The following is a 24,392-nucleotide window of genomic DNA, read 5'->3' on the forward strand; positions in this document are numbered from 1 at the left end:
TAAACGCCAACAGTTCCTAATGTGGGGTCCGGGGACTCGTCGAGGATTCTACCAGCAGAACTTCACACACGAGGACTGCAGCCTAGGGGCCCCACGCGGATGGGAAACCGGGCACTGCACTTACAGTTCCCACGAGGACGTAGACGCAGATTCAAGGGAACTGCGCCCTGGTCCTGGGCCTGCTTCTGACGATCGTCTGCATCAGTATTTTCGCCACTGGCTCCCTGATGATTTTTCAAGCAGTTTCCCAGCTCATAAACGACTATGGCGGCTACTAGTAGCTGCCGGCAGCCTGAGGCAGTCACCCCTCTTCACTGCAGTTTATACACGCGTCTGTCCACAGTTGAATAAAATAAAGCATTTGTATGTGAGCGTGCTGTGTTTTGACCTGGGGAGGGGACCCCGTTGAGAGTCCCAGCCTGCCCCTGAGACTGAGCCCACCGCCCCCTGTCCCATCTGCTCTGCTGCTCTGAGGGGGACCTGACAAGTCCTCAGGCCTTGCCTGTTCTTGGCCTCGAGCTGGGGCAGCAGCAATTGGACAGGGGTTTGGGGCGGTGGCTTCCTCTGGGGAAGGGTCATGCTGGGTCCAGAACACCCTTGGCCCTGTTGACAAAATACAAAACAAAACAAACAAACAAAAACGCTCGGAAGCCCGCAAATAAGAAAAGAGTTTATTTGGAGTTTTAGGATTTGCAATCGGAGAAGTGCAGATTCCAGTAGCAGGTCAAACGTGCTGCGAGGAAAGTACAAGTGCTGGGGGGTTCTAAACACAACAAAGACATTCCAGAGAAGTTACAGGGGTTGTTTTAGAAAGCCAGATCATTGCTAGCAGGCATTGGGTTACCTGTCGGCAGCTGATTGGCTGCTAAACTGAGGTTTCCAGGGAGTAAAGACAACAGGTTCCAGGTGGTCCCAGGGCGGCCAGGACGTGTGCAAATTCCAGGTCCGCAGTGGTTCCCCTGCTCCCTTTCAGACCCTTCGACATGTGCCTCCGCTTTGCTGTTCGTAGGACCCCGTCAGCTCAGGAAGGCTATGGGCCACCGCTGCAGAGACAGCCCCCAGGAGGAGGAGAAACCCCTGCCCTGCCCTGGAAATCAGACCCCATCCCTGGTTCTGTCAGGCCTCCAGATGTGTGGGCACTTGGGGTGCCCCAGGGCAGACCCTGCCCACAACCAGCTGGGCAGGTGCGGTGTGAGGTGGGGTGGCCCTAGCCTCCCCTTCGTCCACTGACACCTGACCCGCACCCACGCCCCTTTATCTGTCCCCAGCTGCAGTCCCCTGGCTCCAGGAGATGGCCGAGGGGCTGGGGTCCCAGGGTGGCCATGAGGGAGCCCCTCTCCCCCGGGGTCTGTCACACGTGAGCAGGGAGGGGACAGCCCCAAGGAAGTCCTGGAGGAGGGGAGGCTGGCAGACCTACCCCTCTGGATTGGGAAGGACTGACTCCAAGGTGAGGAGGGGCCAGCAGCCAGTAAGGCCCTGGAGTCAGGCAGGGGGCGCTGCCCAGCGACTCAGACCCCTGCTGGGTGGGCTGGGCAGGAGGAAGCTTCCCGGACCAGCAGCGCTCAGGAAGGGGGCCAGGGGCGAGGCCAGGAGAGATGTTCGTCCCCACCAGGAGCACAGCCGTCCTGCTCTGCCCTCACTCCCTCAGGACCAAACCCGGGCGGGGCATCTTCAGGAATCCTAACGTCAGACTTCCTCCAGGCCAGACTCCAGGCAAAGCGATAACAGAGACTTCTCTCCTGAGGGCTACTGGGAGAAAGGACCAGAAACGCCTCTCACCCTTGCTGCCGGCCCACCTGTGCGGCCCTGCCCAGGGCTCTGACGTCCCAGTTCTGTCTTCCCACTGTGTCCTCCCAGCTCTGGTCCCCCCGGTCTTTGTCCTCCCAGATCACACCCTCCCAGGTCTGTGTCCTCCCAGCTCTGCATCCTCTCAGCTCCCCGGACGCTCTCCGCCCAGCCCAGGTCACCCGCCCCAACCAGCACCGCCCACCCACAGGTGACCCAGGACACTGTGGCCGCCCACATCGGAACCAGAGCTGGGGTGGCCCCGAGGACTAGGCTGCTCATGACCCAGCAGTCCATGTCCAGGACCTTCGAAGGACCCTCAGTTCCCCTGCTTGATGCCTCGGGCCTCCTGTGAACTTTCGGAAGCTCCAGACCACGGGATCTTGGCTGCCTGCACCAGCTGGTCTCCCACCTCGCACGACCCTCACCCCGAATCCGTGAAGAGTGACGGGGTTACACTCAGTGCCACCACCCTTCGTGACCGCTGTCCGCCCGACAGGGGAACGTGGGACGCGCCTAGTCGGCCAGCCGGGGTCGGGGGTGTGGGGGGTTGGGGTCACACATCTGTCCCCCCGCCCCCTGCCTGGGCGAGTGTCCTTCCTGGACTCAGAGAGGCAGGTCCGCCAGCCTCCCCTCCTCCGGGACCCAGCTTCCCTGGGGCCGAGGCTGCCGAGCTCACATGTGGGACCCAAGAGAGAGCGGGCGACCTCGTCTGAGTCACCGTCCCCCAGGGAGGACCCCAACCTACACAGCCCCCGAGGTAGGGCCCTGTGAGGGTTTGGTGTCTATAGTCCTAGGTGCCAGGACGGAAGGAAATCCACCATGAAGAGTGCTGTGAAATTCAATGAGAGCCGGACAGGACTGGACCTCAGCCCAGTGAGGGAGCCCAGAAGAGCCTGGATCCCCGAGGGGCCTGTGGGGAAGGGGTCACTGCCCCAGCACCAGCCTCGGGCTGCCTGGACTCCTCCAGCCTCTCCTGGGTGACGCACAGCACACCTGGGGTACTGTGCAGGGCGCGGTGGGTCAGCCGGCGGGGTGCGTCCCCCGCGCCCTCTCCCTCTGGGGCTCAGAGACAGGAATACCTGCCTGCCTGGGGTGTCTCTCCCTGCGTTGGGCTGAGGCGGGTCCCCACCTCCCCGTGTGCAGCCCAGGCTCGGGTCCCCAGTGTCTGTGAGACGCTGCCACCCAGCAGGGCGGCCACGTTTGCATGGGAGGGAGTGGTCTTTCCTCTGGGGGTTTCGGTCGACCGGGGCGGGGTCACCAGCTCTGCTCTGGGCTTCTGCTGTCAGCCCACAGCGGAGCGCTCTGTGCTTCCCCGAGGCCACCGGGGACTCACAGCAGTGTCCCCTCCCCGGGGACCTCACAGCACCTTCACAGATGAGTGCACTTTATTGAATTCAGCTGTCGACAGCTCTGTCTCCAGAAACTGCTGTATAAAGGGGTGGGGGGAGGGGGCGGGCCCACAGCCCCAGGTGCAGGGCCGGCCGTGGACAGTGGGGGAACTGGGTTGCCTCCGTGTCCAGCGGCTAGTAGCCTCCATTATTCGCCATCTGTAAACCCATCTGGTAGGCTTTCAGGTAAACAAACACCAGAAGAACGATCGATCCAATAGTCAGAAAGATGCCCAGGACCAGGGCCCAGATGTTCAGGCACTTGGCGGTGGAGGCATAGCTCTGGGCCCCAACAACATCGCCCACCATCTTCCGGTCCCTAGACTGGGGGAGAAGAGACGGTGAGGGGGACCTGGAGCCGGACCAGGTGACAGCCAGGTGCTGTGACTCAGGCCCTCCCCTGCTGCTCCCCCAGGGCCCATTCACCCAGATGGGGACCCACCCCTGCCCGTTCCCTGGAGCCCAAGCAGGACAGTGCCCGGTGGGCCCCCCTCCCCTTCTGGGGCCTCGATCTGCTTCCTCACAGACTCTCAGCCTCCAGGAGGCCCCAGGGCTCACCCTCCCTCGGCTCTGGCCCCTTTGCTGGCCACTCACCCCACCAGGGGTCAGTGTCCTTTCAGTAACTTTTTCTTTTCTGGACCAGACTCGAGGTCTGAATCCGAAGTGTGAAGGATGTAGCTTCTCTCACAAGGCTGGGAAGGAGAACTTCCTGGGGTGGTGGAGACATAGCCCCCATCCCCATGTGCGCCCCTGCAGCTTTGCCGTGAACTCTCATTGGGAATGATCCCCCAAGCCACACACACACAGACACACACACACACACACACACACACACACACACAAGAATACACACAAGGGCTCTCCACACCCCACGTGCCGGCCAGGCAGGGGGGCCTCTCCAGGCTCACACACACTTCCTTGGAGAACACCCCAGGCGCCCACCCACCTTCACGGAGTAGGCGAATGCCACGAATCCCAGGCAGCACCAGTTCATGAAGATCGTGTTGAACAGGGACCAGACGATGTGGTCGGGCACGGAGGTCTCCCTGGGGATGTTGATCACCGTGGTGGTCATGGGGGCCTGGGTCTGGGGAGCCCCCAGCACGGCCACCTCGTGCTCCTCCTTGATCATCTCTGGTGCTGGGGGAGCCAAGTGCTGATGGCAGAGGACAAGGATTGACAAGTATGTTTCCTGAGGCAGAGACGGAGCAGCTGTGGGCCAGATGCAGCGACACACTCAGGGGCCCTCCCTTTCTCAGTAGTTTCGATTTTTCTGTTTCCTTTTCCTGGCCTTTTGAGAATTGGAGGTAGGCTGGTCCAAGGAAGTGGGACAAAATTCTGCCAGTCAAGTTACACCAGGGTGGGTGGGAAGAAGGCTGAGGGCCTGGAGGGGGCTTCAGGCCCTGTCTCGGCCACCCCACCTCCCTACTTAGGGGTGTGGTCGGGCCCCGGGACCCTTCCCCAGCCTGGGGGTCTCAGACCCAAGCCTGCTGCAGCCCCGCTGTCCCCACGCAGGGCCCCTCCCAGACCCTCACTCAGCCTCCACACCCCAGCCCCCAGAGCGAGCCCTGGCCCACAGCCCACCCCTCACTGCACCGCCCTCCCCTCGGAAAGGCACTGGCCTTCCCGGCCCTGAGTCCCTGCTCCAGGCTGGTTTGGGTCCTTCCTGGTTGCAGGTCAGCACCCAGCAGCCTGGGTGGCCTGCCCCAAAGGAGCCTCCCATGGTCTCCCAAGGGCTCCCGGGAGCGGGGACACTGGGCCCCGCGTGACCTGAGGAGGCAGCTGTGGTGGGAGACCCTGGGGTCCAGGGCGTCTGGCGGCAGCTGGGAGCCCAGGGCCTGCATATTTGCGAAGCCCCGTCGTTCCTTCCTCCCTCCTGCCCCCACTTCTCACAGGACTTGGGGTGCTCCGGGGTGGAGCTGGGGTGTTGGCAGGACGGCTCCTGGGCTGTCGGGCCGGTGCCCGCTTGTCAGGGGCAGGGTCAGCTCGGCTCCGTGGCCAGGACTCCGCTCTCTTCAGACCACGGGGCAGGGTGTTCTCCTGGTCGCCTGGGTCCTCACCTGCGAGCCGGAGGCCGTGGGAGCTGATGGCCAGGCCTGTCCTATCCTGTTAGGAGCAAGGCCTTCTCCCTGGTGGGGCCTGTTGGGTCAAGGCTCCCAGACCAGCCTCCACGTGCCCCCAGTGGCCCCAACATCCGGCAGTCTGGTCTCTAGCCCTGGGCCTCCTCCAGTTTCCAGGTTCTGGCCAATTCTGCCCCCACCCTGGGCCCCTCAGAGGGGCAGCTGCTGCACCTGCCGCCTCTGGGTTCCCCTTGAACAGGTGCCCTGTGTGCCCCAGTCCTCCTGTTCAGCCCTCCCTGTAGCGATAGCTCATGCAGTCTGCTTTCCTGCTGGGCCCACACTGAGCCGGCAGCCTGTCCAGACGGCCGGGGCCGACGTGCGCACGCGGGCCATCAGAGGGCTGCCCTGGCGCCTGGTTTGGGGTGAGGTCGGCGCGAGTGGGACGCACGACCCACAGGCCCGAGTGGACTGCTGCCCGCTCCAGGACCTGATGAGCCCACCGCCCTCGCCGGCATCGGGGCCGATGCTCCCCCCGCGGGCACTCCCACCATAGCAGGTGCCCCTGTTCCTGGCAAGCGAGGGGCAGTAGCTCAGCCTCGGGCAGCCTTTCATCAGGTGGCAGATCAAGTAGACAAAAATGGCCTCCAGGGCAGAGGTAACAGTGACATGTAGGGAAATAAGTGCCAGGTGATGTGTTTCGGGTAATGACGACTTTGTTTCGGTATACTCTAATTATTTATAAGTCATATGATCTAATTTGTTAATCACCTGGAATTTGCAGAACACAAACGTTGTCATTTTACCCACTGAAAGTGTACAAGTCAGCGGCTTTCAGTACATTCTTGGGGAGACGCTGCAACCACCACCCCTACCCAGTTCCGACAACCCCCACTCTTAGGGGAAGGTCGGCTTCCCTAATCCTGCCCACCGAGTTTCTTCAACCACCAGTCTGCTTTCTCTCTGCATGGATTTCCCTGTTCTGGGTATTTCATATAAATTATGTGCCTTTTGTTTCTGTCTTATTTCACCGAGCGTAATGTTTTGAAGGTTCATCCACGTTGTAGCTTGTGTCAGAACTACAGTCCTTTTTATGGCTGATTAATGTGGTACTGTGAGAGTATACCATATTTTGTTTATCTCTTCATCAGTTTATGGACATTGGGCGATTTCCAGTTTTTTGGCAATCATGAATAATGCTTAGAAACATTTGTGTGCAAGTTTTTGTGTAAACACACATTTTTAGTTCTCTGCGGTATGCAGCTAGGTGTGGAACTACTGGCTCGTATCATAATTCAATGTTTACCTTTTAGGGCCCCCAGACTGGTTTCCATAGCAGGTTTGCATCACTCCATATTCCTGCCAGCTTTGTAGGAGAGTTTTAACCCCTCCTTATCCTCGCGCACAGTTGTTTTCACCTTGAAAACCATTGTTCCTATTCCCTTGGTTGTGTTTTATGTGCATTTCCTTGATCACGGTTGACGCTGAGCACCTCTTGTGTACACCGGCCAGTCACGTGTCTTTGGAGAATGTCTGCTCAAACCCTTTACCCATTGACTCATTGGCCTGTTGGTCTTGCTGTTGTTGAATTAATATAGTTCTTTATATTCTGAATACTAGTCCCTTGTCAGATATATGAACTGCAAAATTCTCTCCTGTCCCTTAGGTTATCTTTTCACTTTCTTGAGAGTTTCCTTTGAGGCACAAACATTTTTAATTCGGCAAAACTGCAATTTATCTGTGTGGGGTGGTGTTGTTGTTGCTCTTGCTTGTATTGTATTTAAGAAACCATTGCCTGATCCAAGGTCACAAAGATTTACACCTGTTATTTCCTTCTAACAGTTTTGTAGTTTTAGCTTCTATATTAGGTCCTACTGTCCTAATATAGTCGGTCCTACCGACTCAGGTTCTTGAACTCTTTAATCAATAGAAATTGACGAGAGGCCGGATGAGGAATCCAGGCAAGGTGTTATTGGGACTTGTGCTACAGCAGGAGGGAGTGAAAACAAGTAACAGGTGCCCTTGTTCGCTCCCGAGGGGGGCGAGCTGGTCCCTTAAACGGTGTGAGGATGGGGACAGCTCGGTGGGTTGGGCTGGAGGGATGGCTTAGGTAGTCTGCCCGCCCCCTTGGTGGTGCTGTGTGCAGGGATCACGCACAGGGCGCTGCTTTTGCAGTGGCAGTTGGGTTTTCGCCGTTTTTGTATCTTGTCGTCCATAATTTGCCCCAACTGCTCACGCACACAGTTACTTTTAGTCCCCTATCATCTCTTTGTATCTGTTGCTCTAGGAGGGCTTCGTCCAGGTGTAAGCCCTGCAGCAAAGGGTCCCAGGTCCCTGCCTGTCGTTTTGAGTTAATTTTTGTATAATCTGTAAGGTAAGGGTCCAACTTATTCCCTTTCCACGTGGACATCCAGTTGTCTCTGCACCATTTGTGAAAGGTCTTGGCACCCTTGTTGTGTCACTTGACCACTGAGGCACAGGTTTATTACTGGACTCTAGCTTCCGTTCCATGGTCCACGTGTCTGTCTTATGCCAGGAACACAATGCCTTGATGACAGCAGCTTTGTTGTAAGTTTTGAAATCAGGACGCATGAGCCCCTAACTTTGTTATTCTTTTTTAAGATTGTTTTGGCCCGATGATTCCATATGGATTTTAGGATCAGCCTGTCCATTTCTGGAAAAAAACAAAAATAAAACAAACCAAAAAAACTGTGGGAGTTTTGATAGTGATTGTATTGAAACTGAAGGTCAGTTTGTGAAGTATTGCCTAAGAGTTCAGGTCTGTGAGCACAGATGTCTTTTTATTTATTTAGGTTTCTTTAATTCCTTTCAGCAATGCTTGTAGTTTTCAGAATACAAGTCTTGCACCTGCTTGGTTAAACTTCTTACTAAGTATTTTTCAAATACTATTATCCTTTTTTGAAATTTTATTTTTATTTATTTATTTTTGGTTGTGTTGGGTCTTCGTTGCTGTGTGTGGGTTTTCTCTAGTTGCGGCGAGCGGGGGCTACTCTTCATTGCGGTACACGGGCTTCTCATTGCGGTGGCTTCTCTTGTTGTGGAGCACGGGCTCTAGGCGCGCGGGCTCAGTAGCTGTGGCGCACGGGCTTAGTTTCTCCGCAGCATGTGGGATCTTCCCCGACCAGGGATCGAACCCTAAAGTACTATTATAAACGGAATTGTTTTCTTAATTATATTATTGGGTTGATCATTGCTAGTGATTATTGTATGTTGATTTTGTCACCTGAAACTTTGGTAATCTCTTTAATAGTTTTTGTGTGTGTGTGGTTTCCATAAGATTTTATAAACACAAAGTCATGTCATCTGCATATAGAGACATTTCCAAGGCACTTCCTTTCCAGTCTGGATCCCACCACCCCCCCTTTCATTTTCTGTCTCATTGCCTTCATTAGAACCTTCAGCATGATGCTGGATTCAAGCAGACAGCTTCATCTTGTTCCTGATCTCAGGGGGAAGTTTTCAGTCTTTCACCTTTAAGTATGATGTGAGCTGTCCCTTTTTCATAGACGTCCTTTATCAGGCTGAGGAAGTGTTTTTTTTGAATGCTTTTATGATGAAATGTTGTTGGATTTTTGTCAGATGGTTTGTCTGCAGCAATTGTGATAATCACATGATGTTTTTTCTTCATTCTACTAATACCATGTATTAACTACTTTGACTTAATTATTTGACTTTTATTCTTAAACTATGCTTGCATTTCTGGGATAAATCACTCTTGGTCATGAAATCCAGCAGGACCCTGCAGGGCCCTCCCAGGTACAAAGGCTCCTCCATGTCCCCTGTTTCTTGTTTGTAAAAAAAAAAGTCTTTAGTCTCCTAGGGCCCCCACCCCCCCGAGTCACAAAAGCCTGGTTCAAGAATTAATGATTGAAAAGATGTTAATATGTAGTGACAAAAATAGCAGTTGGGCCGGGAGAACTGGTAATTTAAACAGTGAATCAGCCATATATCAGTCACAGTATCTTTAGTTCCACCTGAAGGACGTAGATAACAGTGTCTGATGCACATTGCTTAGTTGTTTTGCAGATACAAAAACTGCCACCAGAGGGAAAAAGCTGACTGAATGATGACCAGACTGTAGGCATGACGTAAGCTGCTCCATCTGGCACAATTCCAAAAACTGGCCTCAGGAAAATGGGAGCAAACCGACCCTGGAGCTGAAGATTAACTTCACTTAAAATAATCAAGACGATGCTGACCAGGCCACCGCACGACCAGTTTCAGGACGCCTGTCGGAGCCAACTCTGCTGAGCAGCACAGAGCCCCCACCTGCACGCCCTGGAGCTTAACTTTAAAACCCTTGCCCCTGATCAGCAGCTCGGAGATGGTTTGGGGAGACACTAGTCTGACATCTCGCCAGGTTGCTGGCTTCCTGAATAAAGCATCTTTTTTTTCCCACCAACACTTGTCTCTTGAACGTTGACTTCTGAATGATGAGTAGCCCAACCTGAGTTCGGTTTTGGCCCCAGCCGGTGACAGTCATGGTGTATAACGTGCTGCTGGATTCAGTTTGCTAGAATGTACTGAGGATTCTTCATCTATATTCATACGGGATAATCGTCCGTGCTTATCTTTGCTGGTAGTGTCTCTGTCTGACTCTGGTGTCTGGATGATGCTGACCTCACAGAATGAGTTAAGAAGTGTTCCCTCCTCTTCAGACTTTCGGGAGCATTTGAGAAAGATTACCGGCTGCTGTCTGCAAGGTTGCCGCCGAGCTTGGACGTGAGGGATGGAACCAAGGTATTTAAAGTGTCGCAAAGCTCTGTACTGAAATTCCACTATTTTCTTCTTGACTAAGCACCCCTCTGATTTCTGCAAGCTTTTTACTACTTTCCAGAGTCTGAAAATGTTGCTTCTGATAATTTTTGCAAGTTTTTTCCCTGCTCTTGTGGAGGGATGGGCTTCTGGAATTCCCTACCCCACCATTTGCTGTGTAGTTCCTCACAACTGGAAGACAAATTCCTGGTACTCGAAAGGCCAACCCTCGCACATTGATAGGAGCCGGCTGCAGCTCTGGAATGTTCTACATCATGGTAAGTGTGTGAGCTACATGGATGCATCCAGCTTTCAAAACTGAACAGCTAAAATTTGCATGTATCAGTGAAGATAAATGCCAGCTAAAAAGTGTAAAAACAATAAAATGAGGGTAAAGAATGACAAAATGACAAAAGAATGACAGATGACAAAATGGCAGAGTGTTGTTAACTGTGTGAGGGCACATGGGGGCCTGGCCCAAGTCCAGCTCTCGGTGGGGCCCCTGGGCAATGGGTGCCCGGCCCCGCCCAGCAGGCATTGCCTGCCTGGGGGTGGAACGGGGATGGAAGGGAGTGGTGCTCGGCATGTCCTCACACGGGGTCAGTGGCTTCTGCCTAAGAGCCACGGTCGTGGGGCTGGCTGGTGGGGACTCTGGAATTGCTCCCCAGCGCCCAGCCCAGCAGGGAGGAAAATCAAAACCGATATCCCATCCTGGGAGAGCCACCTCAAAGCCTAAAGGGTGCAGGGGTGCCACCCCCACCAAAGCTCCATTTCATTCACCTGTCTGGCCCCAGACCCAGAGGGGCCTGGCGGGGACTCTGGGCTGCGGCAGACCAAGCCGTGGGAGTCCAAGTGCAGCTGCTGTACCAGACGTACGTCAGCGGGGCCCGGGGCTGGGGGTGCGGAGAGTGATCTGGGGAAGGCGGCCTTTCCTATCTTGTGTTTAAAGATGGACACGGCCACTCGGTGACCTCATGGCAGAACTGCCCACCATAAGAGGGTTGTGTCAGACCCACCAAGACAGAGGTTTGGGTGGAGCCAGCAGCAATGCATTCCGGCATGGACGTGGAACGTTCCAGGTCAAACAGTGCTTCCCAAGGCCCGCCCCTCTGCTCCCAGCTGGGGCTGCAGGGGGAGCACAGAGGTCTTAACAGGTTGGTCTCCAAACAAGATGCTCCTTCTGCGGCAGACGCCCTGCCACGGGCTGCGCTGAAGCCAGCTCCCACCAACCTGCAGGAGCTGATTCCGAGGGTCAAGGAATGCTTGTGCCAGTTGTGAAACACAGCTGTCGCTAAGATTAAATCATGCAGGTAAAATGGCAAAGTAGGGAATTCTGAAAGTCTACCCCCCGCGAAGTCAATGAATAAACCACCATAAGCTGTCAGAATCAACTTAAAAATTTAATGTGGTAAAGTATCCATGACATAAAATGTACAACTGTAACCTTATTAGGGCACGCAATGAAATGTTTTTACCTATCAGCTAACTTTCCAAAATGTGGGTGAGCCTGGGAAGACAGGTAACGGCAGGCCAGCAGGAACTCACTGCTGGACTCGCCTCGTGTGTCCACACCCGGATGGCTGTGCTCCCCACTCATCAGCCAGCGCCCAGGGGAGCTGGGACACCTGGGGCTGCTCCCTGCTCCCTAACACCAGCCTGAGGTCTCCCCCCTCCACCCGGGACCAAGAGAGCACTCGGCCACCGGCCCTGGGAGCCCAAGAGAGAAGCGTGAGTTCATTCGATTAAACGTCAGCTCAGCAGAGGCAGAGGACGAGGGGCTGCCAGGGCCAGCTTCATAACAAGGCCCACACGGATCAGGAAATACCCCCAAGTTTGGCTGTCTGAATCGCCTTCCACGCCTGTGAAAACGTAGGCAGGACGCCCTGAACTCGACCTGAGCGGGGGAGTGTCAGGAAGCGACAGAAGCCAAACGCCCCCTTCTTCTAGGCACGGCTGTTCAGTCCCTCGTGGGCTCCTTCAAACTGGGTTCAGATCCCATCGGGAGGATGGCTGAAGCACCGCCATCCCTTCAAGGTTGGATTAGTTCCAATGCTGGCCCTCGTCTCCCTCACCTCTGATCTGGGCCAGCGTGCACCAGAACCAGAGCACAGGCCCCTTCGGCACAGAATTCAGCCCGACCTGACGTGCTGGTGTGGACCCCCGTCCCCTGAGCGCTGCCCCTGGTTCTCTGTCACGGGCCTCGGAGACCAGGCAGGGATGAGAGCAGAGGTTGCCATGGCGTCTGGGTCTCTCCCACGCTGTCCCTTGGGCCTTTCCGGCGGGTGAGGGGGCCCTCTCGGTCCTGTCTGAGGCTTGAAGGACCCCTAGCCTGTCCTGCCCCAGCCCCAGTCAGGGCCAAGTCTGGCCCGAGCTGCTCCCTGAACTCCGTCCCTCCTCGTACGTTGCCCCACGGGCCTCTGCTGCTTTCCTACCTGGAGATATGGCAGCAATTCTTCTCATCGTGTGGTTTTCTGTGGACTTAGGATCAGTTGATCTGTGCACCAGTCAGTGGTGACAGATGGGAAAAAGGAAAAAACTGCTCTAACCAATCCATACATTGAAGTCCAGAAAGTCGCATTACAGAACTCTTTGTCTTTAGAAGACCGTTCTCTGCACCCTGCACAATTTTATTTTTGACTGATTCCCCACCACACTTCCATGATAAAAACTTGTGTCTACATGAGGGACAGAGTGGTCTTGAGAGGGTGGTCTTGGCCCCATCAAGTAGACCAGGAGGCTCCCCAGGTAGGAGGCCCGTGATGTCAGCAGAGAGCCTCCTCGGAAAGCAGGGGGTTTGTCTGGCAGGACCCCCGTGGGTGCTCAGGCCCACGCAGCGGCCCGAGGACACACCTGCAGGAACACGCTGGCCAGAGGCAGATGAACCTGGGAGCCTGACCCTCACCACGCACACTCTGGTCCCAGACTGGCCTGGTCCCCGACGGGAGTGTGGCGCCAAGAATGGACCCGCTCTGCGGAAAGAAGACTCCACAGGGTCTACATGGCGAGGCGGCGTTCACGCAGCAATTTCCAGACGCCGAGATGGCAGGGCCCTGGGGCAACAGGCGAGAGTCCCCGGGAGCTGGGGTGGGCTGGGGAGCGATGGCCTCAGCCCGCGCCTGGCCTTGGCTCCCCCTGACTCTGGGCCTGACTGGGGGACTTTTTTGGGCCAATGGAAAATCAACATCAACAAATGCGAAGCTAGCAGTGTCTTGAAATGTGTTTGCACACTGCGCGCTGGCTGCAGGAAGAAGCTCCAGCCCTGGGGTGAAGCCCAGACGCGGACCCACCGCCCTGAGCCGGGAGTAAGCCCCCGTGTCCCGGCCCAGTGCTGCCCAGGTGTCTGTAGGGGAAATTATTGCACCACAGCAAGCTAAAACCACGGTTAAAAATGGAGGATAAAATGCAGCAGTAGATTAAAACGTGAAAAGCGACAACACAGGGCTTCCCTGGTGGCGCAGCGGTTAAGAATCCGCCTGCCAATGCGGGCGACACGGGTTCGAGCCCTGGTCCGGGAGGATCCCACATGTTGCGGAGCAACTAAGCCCATGCGCCACAGCTACTGAGACTGCGCTCTCGAGCCCGCGAGCCACAACTACTGAAGCCCGCGCGCCTAGAGCTTGTGCTCCGCAACAAAAGAAGCCACCACAATGAGAAGCCCGCACATGGCAAGGAAGAGTAGCTCCCGATCACCACAACTACAGAAAGCCCGTGAGCAGCAATGAAGACCCAACACAGAGAAATCCAGAGAACGAGGAGGGGGATCTTGCTTTTATGGGCAAAAGGGGGAGCTGGGCGGGGCTGTGATAACCAGAGCCCATTGGAGGAGCCGGGGGTCCGGAGTAAGGAGGCTTCCCGTGGGCTGGGCCGCTGCAGTCTCCGATTGGCTGGGCTGCCGTGGGAGGAGAGAAGTTTCCTTCCTCCTGCCGGATGGTCAGTAGAGATGCCTTCCTGTGGGGGGCGTGCAGGGGGACGTCTCTTCCTGTTTGGAGTAGTTGACATGTATTGAGGGCGTGAGAGCGTCCTCTGCAGGCCTGTCCCGACTCCAACTTTAGCTCAGTTTCCTTAATTAATTCCACACCCCATTCCTTGCTTCAATTTAACCCAACCCTGGGTTGGAAAAACAAGATATATACTGTAAGATACACTGAGGGGCAACCAATGTAAATCGGGCTTTTTATCAGCTTTTTGACACACCCGTACTTTGAGTTAGTCTTGGTTGAATGGTGTCAACGCCTTTATACCGACCCGTGGGTCTACAGGTGCTACAGCTCACGAGTGCACCCCAGCTGCTCCTTCACATGTGGACGTTTTGGCAGCAGTGTCTGTGCTTGGGCAAGTCTTTGATTTGACAGCTGGAGGGTAAAAGGGCAGTGTGCTCTTGCTGTATTTGCCATTCCATTGTCTCTACATAACAGATCAACAGCCTCTTGTTGGTCACCCCATCAAGCTTCCATAGCACCTTAATCAGAAACTTCTAGGAGGCACCCATGGCTCCAGGTTTGCCTCCATAGGGAGAGCTTTTTTCCCCCTGGGTCAATGAGAACATGATTAGAAGCCTGTGCCCAACACCTGGAGTTCTGGCTGCTTCCACAGCAAAATAGTATCAGCTGTGGGGGAGCAAAATCTGCCATCTCAAAATGTGTCTCTTCGGCATAAGGATTAATTTAGGCTGACTATTTGTAAAAAACAAACAAAAAAACAACAGAAGACTCGGGAAGTTTTTATTGTTACCCTTCATAACTGCCTAAAATAATTTAGATAAAAACTTGTTAGACACCAGAGTCCACTCTGTGTCCCAAAGTTCCTGCTGGCCCAACAAACATTCATTTACCAAACATTTGCTTTTCTATCTTCAGGTCAACTGCCTTCCTCCCGTTTCAAGTCCCAAACCCCTACCTCAACATCTCCCCTTGTCTTTAGCTGAAGATGGTATTTAAGGCAAGGGTTTTGGCCTTTTTGGTGGTGATTCAGTTCTCCTGGGTCTCTCCACGTATACATGTTATTAAACTTTTGTGTGATTTTTCTCCTGTTAAGGTCTCATGTCAGCTTAATTCTTAGACCAGCCAGAAGAACCTAAAAGAGTAGAGGGAAAGTTCTTCCCCACAGCAGTCCCAGCCAATGTGAACCGTTGCAACTCAGACCATGGGAACCATCACCACCCTATTCGCCACTTTTCTCCAGTGGACTTTTCCTTCAAAGCAGTCCCTCCAACAGGCCTCCATTTTCTCTATGAGGTAACATTCCCCTCCTTGTTTCCCAAATATGCTTATAGTTTCTGCTGTAGCTTACTTGTCCTGAATTACAATTATCCGCTATTCCTAAATAAATCCATTTTGCTGGTAAAATAACCGGCTCTTTTCAGGCAGTCTGAAGAGAGCGGAGTCCTGGCCACGGAGCTGAGCTGACCCTGCCCCTGAGAAGCGGGCACCGTCCCGACAGCCCAGGAGCCCTCCTGCCCACAACCCAGCTCCACCCCGGAGCACCCCAAGTCCTGTGAAAAGGGGGGGGGGCGGGAGGGAGGAAGGAACGACGGGGCTTCGCAAATATGCAGGCCCTGGGCTCCCAGCTGCCGCCGGACGCCCTGGACCCCAGGGTCTCCCACCACAGCTGCCTCCTCAGGTCACGCGGGGCCCAGTGTCCCCGCTCCCGGGAGCCCTTGGGAGACCATGGGAGGCTCCTTTGGGGCAGGCCACCCAGGCTGCTGGGTGCTGACCTGCAACCAGGAAGGACCCAAACCAGCCTGGAGCAGGGACTCAGGGCCAGGAAGGCCAGTGCCTTTCCGAGGGGAGGGCGGTGCAGTGAGGGGTGGGCTGTGGGCCAGGGCGCTCTGGGGGCTGGGATGTGGAGGCTGAGTGAGGGTCTGGGAGGGGCCCTGCGTGGGGACAGCGGGGCTGCAGCAGGCTTGGGCCTGAGACCCCCAGGCTGGGCAAGGGTCCCGGGGCCCGACCACACCCCTAAGTAGGGAGGTGGGGTGGCCGAGACAGGGCCTGGCTCGGGTGTGAAGGGAAGCAGAATTCATTACTCCAAATGTGCCTCTTTGCCATATTGATTATTTTAAGCTGGTTATTTTTAAGCAGTAGGACACTGGGAGGAGCTCTGAAACTGAGTAGAAGTCAGCCTTTTGAAAGACATTTACATGTAAAAGGGAAACCTCCGTGTAAGGGTGTCTCCTCTTGTATGGGGATGAGGGGGACGACCACATTTCTAGCAACTCTTGTGGATGGAGAAGCTCTGCAGGAAACCTTACCCTTACTTGTGTGCTTTTCCTTGTCACCTCCCAGAGGGGCCTCTCTTCCCCACCCCCAACACCTTCTGTCTTAGCTGGAGGTGGCATTTAAGGTGGTGGCTTCAGCATTTCGGGGAGTCACTCAGTTTTCCTGGGTCTCTCCCATGTACACAGGAGGTATGCGTGTTATTAAACTTTTATTTGTTTTTCTCCTGTTAAACTGTCTTTTTATTACAGTGGGGTCTCAACCAAGAACCTGGGAGGGTAGAAGGAAAGTCTTCTGCCCCTTCCAGCCTCTGGGACGGGAAGCTCCCTCCAAGCCCTCAGCCTTCCTCCCACTCACGCCGGTGTAACCTGACACTCAGTGGTTCTCATCCCGCCTCCTAGGACCAGCCCATCCCCAATTCCCCAACTTCCAGGAAAAGGAAACTTCAGTGAAATCGAAACTACTGGGGAAAGGGAGGGCCCCTGAGAGAGTCCAGGCACCTGGACCACAGCTGCCTCATCCCCACCATGAGCCGCACATCCCAACCCTTCTTCAACGGTGCCCACAGCGGGGTCCTCCCAAGCTATGAGATGATCAAGGAGGAGCACGAGGTGGCCGTGCTGGGGGCTCCCCAGAGCCAGGCCCCCGTGACCACCACGGTGATCAACATCCGCAGCGAGACCTCGGTGCCCGACCACATCGTCTGGTCCCTGTTCAACACGATCTTCATGAACTGGTGCTGCCTGGGCTTCGTGGCATTCGCCTACTCCGTGAAGGTGGGTGGGCGCCTGGGGTGTTCTCCAAGGAAGTGTGTGTGAGCCTGGAGAGGCCCCCCTGCCTGGCCGGCACGTGGGGTGTGGAGAGCCCTTGTGTGTATTGTTCTGTGTGTGTGTGTGTGTGGGTGTGTGTGTCTGTGTGTGTGTGGCTTGGGGGATCATTCCCAATGAGAGTTCACGGCAAAGCTGCAGGGGCGCACATGGGGATGGGGGCTATGTCTCCACCACCCCAGGAAGTTCTCCTTCCCAGCCTTGTGAGAGAAGCTACATCCTTCACACTTCGGATTCAGACCTCGAGTCTGGTCCAGAAAAGAAAAAGTTACTGAAAGGACACTGACCCCTGGTGGGGTGAGTGGCCAGCAAAGGGGCCAGAGCAGTGGGAGGGTGAGCCCTGGGGCCTCCTGGAGGCTGAGAGTCTGTGAGGAAGCAGATCGAGGCCCCAGAAGGGGAGGGGGGCCCACCGGGCACTGTCCTGCTTGGGCTCCAGGGAACGGGCAGGGGTGGGTCCCCATCTGGGTGAATGGGCCCTGGGGGAGCAGCAGGGGAGGGCCTGAGTCACAGCACCTGGCTGTCACCTGGTCCGGCTCCAGGTCCCCCTCACTGTCTCTTCTCCCCCAGTCTAGGGACCGGAAGATGGTGGGCGACGTCGTTGGGGCCCAGAGCTATGCCTCCACCGCCAAGTGCCTGAACATCTGGGCCCTGGTCCTGGGCATCTTTCTGACTATTGGATCGATCGTTCTTCTGGTGTTTGTTTACCTGAAAGCCTACCAGATGGGTTTACAGATGGCGAATAATGGAGGCTACTAGCCGCTGGACACGGAGGCAACCCAGTTCCTCCACCGTCCACGGCTGGCCCTGCACCTGGGGCTGTGGGCCCGCCCCCTCCCCCCACCCCTTTATACAGCAGTTTCTGGAGACAGAGCTGTCGACAGCTGAATTCAATAAAGTGCACTCATCTGTGAAGGTGCTGTGATGTCCCCGGGGAGGGGACACTGCTGTGAGTCCCCGGTGGCCTCGGGGAAGCACAGAGCGCTCCGCTGTGGGCTGACAGCAGAAGCCCAGAGCAGAGCTGGTGACCCCGCCCCGGTCGACCGAAACCCCCAGAGGAAAGACCACTCCCTCCCATGCAAACGTGGCCGCCCTGCTGGGTGGCAGCGTCTCACAGACACTGGGGACCCGAGCCTGGGCTGCACACGGGGAGGTGGGGACCCGCCTCAGCCCAACGCAGGGAGAGACACCCCAGGCAGGCAGGTATTCCTGTCTCTGAGCCCCAGAGGGAGAGGGCGCGGGGGACGCACCCCGCCGGCTGACCCACCGCGCCCTGCACAGTACCCCAGGTGTGCTGTGCGTCACTCAGGAGAGGCTGGAGGAGTCCAGGCAGCCCGAGGCTGGTGCTGGGGCAGTGACCCCTTCCCCACAGGCCCCTCGGGGATCCAGGCTCTTCTGGGCTCCCTCACTGGGCTGAGGTCCAGTCCTGTCCGGCTCTCATTGAATTTCACAGCACTCTTCATGGTGGATTTCCTTCCGTCCTGGCACCTAGGACTATAGACACCAAACCCTCACAGGGCCCTACCTCGGGGGCTGTGTAGGTTGGGGTCCTCCCTGGGGGACGGTGACTCAGACGAGGTCGCCCGCTCTCTCTTGGGTCCCACATGTGAGCTCGGCAGCCTCGGCCCCAGGGAAGCTGGGTCCCGGAGGAGGGGAGGCTGGCGGACCTGCCTCTCTGAGTCCAGGAAGGACACTCGCCCAGGCAGGGGGCGGGGGGACAGATGTGTGACCCCAACCCCCCACACCCCCGACCCCGGCTGGCCGACTAGGCGCGTCCCACGTTCCCCTGTCGGGCGGACAGCGGTCACGAAGGGTGGTGGCACTGAGTGTAACCCCGTCACTCTTCACGGATTCGGGGTGAGGGTCGTGCGAGGTGGGAGACCAGCTGGTGCAGGCAGCCAAGATCCCGTGGTCTGGAGCTTCCGAAAGTTCACAGGAGGCCCGAGGCATCAAGCAGGGGAACTGAGGGTCCTTCGAAGGTCCTGGACATGGACTGCTGGGTCATGAGCAGCCTAGTCCTCGGGGCCACCCCAGCTCTGGTTCCGATGTGGGCGGCCACAGTGTCCTGGGTCACCTGTGGGTGGGCGGTGCTGGTTGGGGCGGGTGACCTGGGCTGGGCGGAGAGCGTCCGGGGAGCTGAGAGGATGCAGAGCTGGGAGGACACAGACCTGGGAGGGTGTGATCTGGGAGGACAAAGACCGGGGGGACCAGAGCTGGGAGGACACAGTGGGAAGACAGAACTGGGACGTCAGAGCCCTGGGCAGGGCCGCACAGGTGGGCCGGCAGCAAGGGTGAGAGGCGTTTCTGGTCCTTTCTCCCAGTAGCCCTCAGGAGAGAAGTCTCTGTTATCGCTTTGCCTGGAGTCTGGCCTGGAGGAAGTCTGACGTTAGGATTCCTGAAGATGCCCCGCCCGGGTTTGGTCCTGAGGGAGTGAGGGCAGAGCAGGACGGCTGTGCTCCTGGTGGGGACGAACATCTCTCCTGGCCTCGCCCCTGGCCCCCTTCCTGAGCGCTGCTGGTCCGGGAAGCTTCCACCTGCCCAGCCCACCCAGCAGGGGTCTGAGTCGCTGGGCAGCGCCCCCTGCCTGACTCCAGGGCCTTACTGGCTGCTGGCCCCTCCTCACCTTGGAGTCAGTCCTTCCCAATCCAGAGGGGTAGGTCTGCCAGCCTCCCCTCCTCCAGGACTTCCTTGGGGCTGTCCCCTCCGTGCTCACGTGTGACAGACCCCGGGGGAGAGGGGCTCCCTCATGGCCACCCTGGGACCCCAGCCCCTCGGCCATCTCCTGGAGTCAGGGGACTGCAGCTGGGGACAGATAAAGGGGCGTGGGTGCGGGTCAGGTGTCAGTGGACGAAGGGGAGGCTAGGGCCACCCCACCTCACACCGCACCTGCCCAGCTGGTTGTGGGCAGGGTCTGCCCTGGGGCACCCCAAGTGCCCACACATCTGGAGGCCTGACAGAACCAGGGATGGGGTCTGATTTCCAGGGCAGGGCAGGGGTTTCTCCTCCTCCTGGGGGCTGTCTCTGCAGCGGTGGCCCATAGCCTTCCTGAGCTGACGGGGTCCTACGAACAGCAAAGCGGAGGCACATGTTGAAGGGTCTGAAAGGGAGCAGGGGAACCACTGCGGACCTGGAATTTGCACACGTCCTGGCCGCCCTGGGACCACCTGGAACCTGTTGTCTTTACTCCCTGGAAACCTCAGTTTAGCAGCCAATCAGCTGCCGACAGGTAACCCAATGCCTGCTAGCAATGATCCGGCTTTCTAAAACAACCCCTGTAACTTCTCTGGAATGTCTTTGTTGTGTTTAGAACCCCCCAGCACTTGTACTTTCCTCGCAGCACGTTTGACCTGCTACTGGAATCTGCACTTCTCCGATTGCAAATCCTAAAACTCCAAATAAACTCTTTTCTTATTTGCGGGCTTCCGAGCGTTTTTGTTTGTTTGTTTTGTTTTGTATTTTGTCAACAGGGCCAAGGGTGTTCTGGACCCAGCATGACCCTTCCCCAGAGGAAGCCACCACCCCAAACCCCTGTCCAATTGCTGCTGCCCCAGCTCGAGGCCAAGAACAGGCAAGGCCTGAGGACTTGTCAGGTCCCCCTCAGAGCAGCAGAGCAGATGGGACAGGGGGCGGTGGGCTCAGTCTCAGGGGCAGGCTGGGACTCTCAACGGGGCCCCCTCCCCAGGTCAAAACACAGCACCCTCACATACAAATGCTTTATTTTATTCAACTGTGGACAGACGCGTGTATAAACTGCAGTGAAGAGGGGTGACTGCCTCAGGCTGCTGGCAGCTACTAGTAGCCGCCATAGTCGTTTATGAGCTGGGAAACTGCTTGAAAAATCATCAGGGAGCCAGTGGCGAAAATAATGATGCAGACGATCGTCAGAAGGAGGCCCAGGACCAGGGCCCAGATGTTCAGGCACTTGGCGGTGGAGGCATAGCTCTGGGCCCCAACGACGTCGCCCACCATCTTCCGGTCCCTAGACTGGGGGAGAAGAGACAGTGAGGGGGACCTGGAGCCGGACCAGGTGACAGCCAGGTGCTGTGACTCAGGCCCTCCCCTGCTGCTCCCCCAGGGCCCATTCACCCAGATGGGGACCCACCCCTGCCCGTTCCCTGGAGCCCAAGCAGGACAGTGCCCGGTGGGCCCCCCCTCCCCTTCTGGGGCCTCGATCTGCTTCCTCACAGACTCTCAGCCTCTCCAGGAGGCCCCAGGGCTCACCCTCCCACTGCTCTGGCCCCTTTGCTGGCCACTCACCCCACCAGGGGTCAGTGTCCTTTCAGTAACTTTTTCTTTTCTGGACCAGACTCGAGGTCTGAATCCGAAGTGTGAAGGATGTAGCTTCTCTCACAAGGCTGGGAAGGAGAACTTCCTGGGGTGGTGGAGACATAGCCCCCATCCCCATGTGCGCCCCTGCAGCTTTGCCGTGAACTCTCATTGGGAATGATCCCCCAAGCCACACACACACAGACACACACACCCACACACACACACACACAGAACAATACACACAAGGGCTCTCCACACCCCACGTGCCGGCCAGGCAGGGGGGCCTCTCCAGGCTCACACACACTTCCTTGGAGAACACCCCAGGCGCCCACCCACCTTCACGGAGTAGGCGAATGCCACGAAGCCCAGGCAGCACCAGTTCATGAAGATCGTGTTGAACAGGGACCAGACGATGTGGTCGGGCACCGAGGTCTCGCTGCGGATGTTGATCACCGTGGTGGTCACGGGGGCCTGGCTCTGGGGAGCCCCCAGCACGGCCACCTCGTGCTCCTCCTTGATCATCTCATAGCTTGGGAGGACCCCGCTGTGGGCACCGTTGAAGAAGGGTTGGGATGTGCGGCTCATGGTGGGGATGAGGCAGCTGTGGTCCAGGTGCCTGGACTCTCTCAGGGGCCCTCCCTTTCCCCAGTAGTTTCGATTTCACTGAAGTTTCCTTTTCCTGGAAGTTGGGGAATTGGGGATGGGCTGGTCCTAGGAGGCGGGATGAGAACCACTGAGTGTCAGGTTACACCGGCGTGAGTGGGAGGAAGGCTGAGGGCTTGGAGGGAGCTTCCCGTCCCAGAGGCTGGAAGGGGCAGAAGACTTTCCTTCTACCCTCCCAGGTTCTTGGTTGAGACCCCACTGCAATAAAAAGACAGTTTAACAGGAGAAAAACAAATAAAAGTTTAATAACACGCATACCTCCTGTGTACATGGGAGAGACCCAGGAAAACTGAGTGACTCCCCGAAATGCTGAAGCCACCACCTTAAATGCCACCTCCAGCTAAGACAGAAGGTGTTGGGGGTGGGGAAGAGAGGCCCCTCTGGGAGGTGACAAGGAAAAGCACACAAGTAAGGGTAAGGTTTCCTGCAGAGCTTCTCCATCCACAAGAGTTGCTAGAAATGTGGTCGTCCCCCTCATCCCCATACAAGAGGAGACACCCTTACACGGAGGTTTCCCTTTTACATGTAAATGTCTTTCAAAAGGCTGACTTCTACTCAGTTTCAGAGCTCCTCCCAGTGTCCTACTGCTTAAAAATAACCAGCTTAGGGCTTCCCTGGTGGCGCAGTGGTTGAGAGTCTGCCTGCCAATGCAGGGGACACGGGCTCGAGCCCTGGTCTGGGAAGATCCCACATGCTGTGGAGCAACTGGGCCCGTGAGCCACAATTACTGAGCCTGCGCGTCTGGAGCCTGTGCTCCGCAACGGGAGAGGCCGCGATAGTGAGAGGCCCGCGCACCGCGATGAAGAGTGGCCCCCACTTGCCACAACTAGAGAGAGCCCTCGCACAGTAAACGAAGACCCAACACAGCCATAAATAAAAATAAAATAAAATAAATTAAAAAAAAAAAATAACCAGCTTAAAATAATCAATATGGCAAAGAGGCACATTTGGAGTAATGAATTCTGCTTCCCTTCACACCCGAGCCAGGCCCTGTCTCGGCCACCCCACCTCCCTACTTAGGGGTGTGGTCGGGCCCCGGGACCCTTGCCCAGCCTGGGGGTCTCAGGCCCAAGCCTGCTGCAGCCCCGCTGTCCCCACACAGGGCCCCTCCCAGACCCTCACTCAGCCTCCACATCCCAGCCCCCAGAGCGAGCCCTGGCCCACAGCCCACCCCTCACTGCACCGCCCTCCCCTCGGAAAGGCACTGGCCTTCCTGGCCCTGAGTCCCTGCTCCAGGCTGGTTTGGGTCCTTCCTGGTTGCAGGTCAGCACCCAGCAGCCTGGGTGGCCTGCCCCAAAGGAGCCTCCCATGGTCTCCCAAGGGCTCCCGGGAGCGGGGACACTGGGCCCCGCGTGACCTGAGGAGGCAGCTGTGGTGGGAGACCCTGGGGTCCAGGGCGTCCGGCGGCAGCTGGGAGCCCAGGGCCTGCATATTTGCGAAGCCCCGTCGTTCCTTCCTCCCTCCTGCCCCCCCCCATTTGACATTCTGACCAAGGAGCTTAAGGGGCAGCATGGAGGGGCCTCGGGAAGGGGCAATGCCTCCACTGCCCAGAGCCTTCCTGAATTACACGCTTTCCTCTTACTGACTCTGGCCACCCCCACAGCAAGATGATGCCATCGGAGCAGAGAGCGGTGTGTGTCTTGCAGTGAGGCCGGTCCAGTGACTCAGGGGCAATGGCCGCTGTGCTGCTTCCCGGTCACAAGGAAGTAACGCGCATAGTAGGCCTGGCCCCTGACCCGCCTCTCCCGCAGCCCCCTCCATGCCGACGTCCATCAGGCTCCCTCCAGCCCCTCCTGCTCTGCCGTCCCCCACCCAGGGCAGGGTGGCTGCCTTTTCTCCGGGAGCTTCCGCGTCCCCTGTGCCCTCCTCCTTGTCAGGCTGGGGGAATGAACTGGGTGCCCCCCTCCTGCTGCCCCACCTGGGGGGCCTCCCCGCCAGCTGCCACTCCTCCAACAGCCTCCAGGGTGGCTCTGTTCCATAGCGGCCACCAGGCCCGGGGACGTGGCGAGTTCCAGCGGAGAAAAGCTGTGTGCATAAGTCTCATATCAGACTTTGAAAGCTTGGTGAGAAAAAAAGAATTTTTGTTAAGATATAAAATATTTCATCAATAATATCTTTCATGGGGCTTCCCCGGTGGCACAGTGGTTAAGAATCCGCCTGCCAACGCAGGGGACACGGGTTCGAGCCCTGGTCCGGGAAGATCCCACATGCCGCGGAGCAACTAAGCCCGTGCACCACAGCTACTGAGCCTGCGCTCTAGAGCCCGCGAGCCACAACTACTGGGCCCACGAGCCACAACTACTGAAGCCTGTGCGTCTAGTCCACAACAAGAGAAGCCACCGCAATAAGAAGCCCGCGCACCGCAACGAAGAGTAGCCCCCGCTCGCTGCAACTAGAGAAAGCCCGCGCGCCGCA

At 57.0% G+C, this 24,392-nt stretch overlaps 3 protein-coding genes across 3 annotated transcripts; 1 reads left to right on the forward strand and 2 right to left on the reverse strand.

Annotated features, from left to right (window-relative positions):
* Nucleotides 1-650: 650 nt before the first annotated feature.
* Nucleotides 651-4,435, reverse strand: LOC103010038 (interferon-induced transmembrane protein 1-like). The gene is made up of 2 exons (XM_007171206.2): nucleotides 4,123-4,435; nucleotides 651-3,500 (listed from the first exon to the last, which is right to left on the reverse strand). The coding sequence occupies exons 1-2, from the start codon at nucleotides 4,306-4,308 to the stop codon at nucleotides 3,312-3,314; spliced, it is 375 nt and encodes a 124-aa protein (XP_007171268.1). The 5' UTR covers nucleotides 4,309-4,435; the 3' UTR covers nucleotides 651-3,311.
* Nucleotides 4,436-16,641: 12,206 nt separating this feature from the next.
* Nucleotides 16,642-17,960, forward strand: LOC103019427 (interferon-induced transmembrane protein 3-like). Its single transcript, XM_007168409.3, has 2 exons — nucleotides 16,642-16,997; nucleotides 17,616-17,960. Exons 1-2 carry the CDS (start codon nucleotides 16,749-16,751, stop codon nucleotides 17,802-17,804), a joined length of 438 nt encoding a protein of 145 aa, XP_007168471.2. The 5' UTR covers nucleotides 16,642-16,748; the 3' UTR covers nucleotides 17,805-17,960.
* A 2,784-nt stretch (nucleotides 17,961-20,744) lies between these two features.
* On the reverse strand, nucleotides 20,745-22,001 carry LOC103018886 (interferon-induced transmembrane protein 3-like). The gene is made up of 2 exons (XM_057552953.1): nucleotides 21,651-22,001; nucleotides 20,745-21,029 (listed from the first exon to the last, which is right to left on the reverse strand). The coding sequence occupies exons 1-2, from the start codon at nucleotides 21,897-21,899 to the stop codon at nucleotides 20,838-20,840; spliced, it is 441 nt and encodes a 146-aa protein (XP_057408936.1). The 5' UTR covers nucleotides 21,900-22,001; the 3' UTR covers nucleotides 20,745-20,837.
* Nucleotides 22,002-24,392: the final 2,391 nt, after the last annotated feature.

Source organism: Balaenoptera acutorostrata, chromosome 9, assembly GCF_949987535.1.
Source record: "Balaenoptera acutorostrata chromosome 9, mBalAcu1.1, whole genome shotgun sequence".
NCBI classification, from domain to species: Eukaryota; Metazoa; Chordata; class Mammalia; order Artiodactyla; family Balaenopteridae; genus Balaenoptera; species Balaenoptera acutorostrata.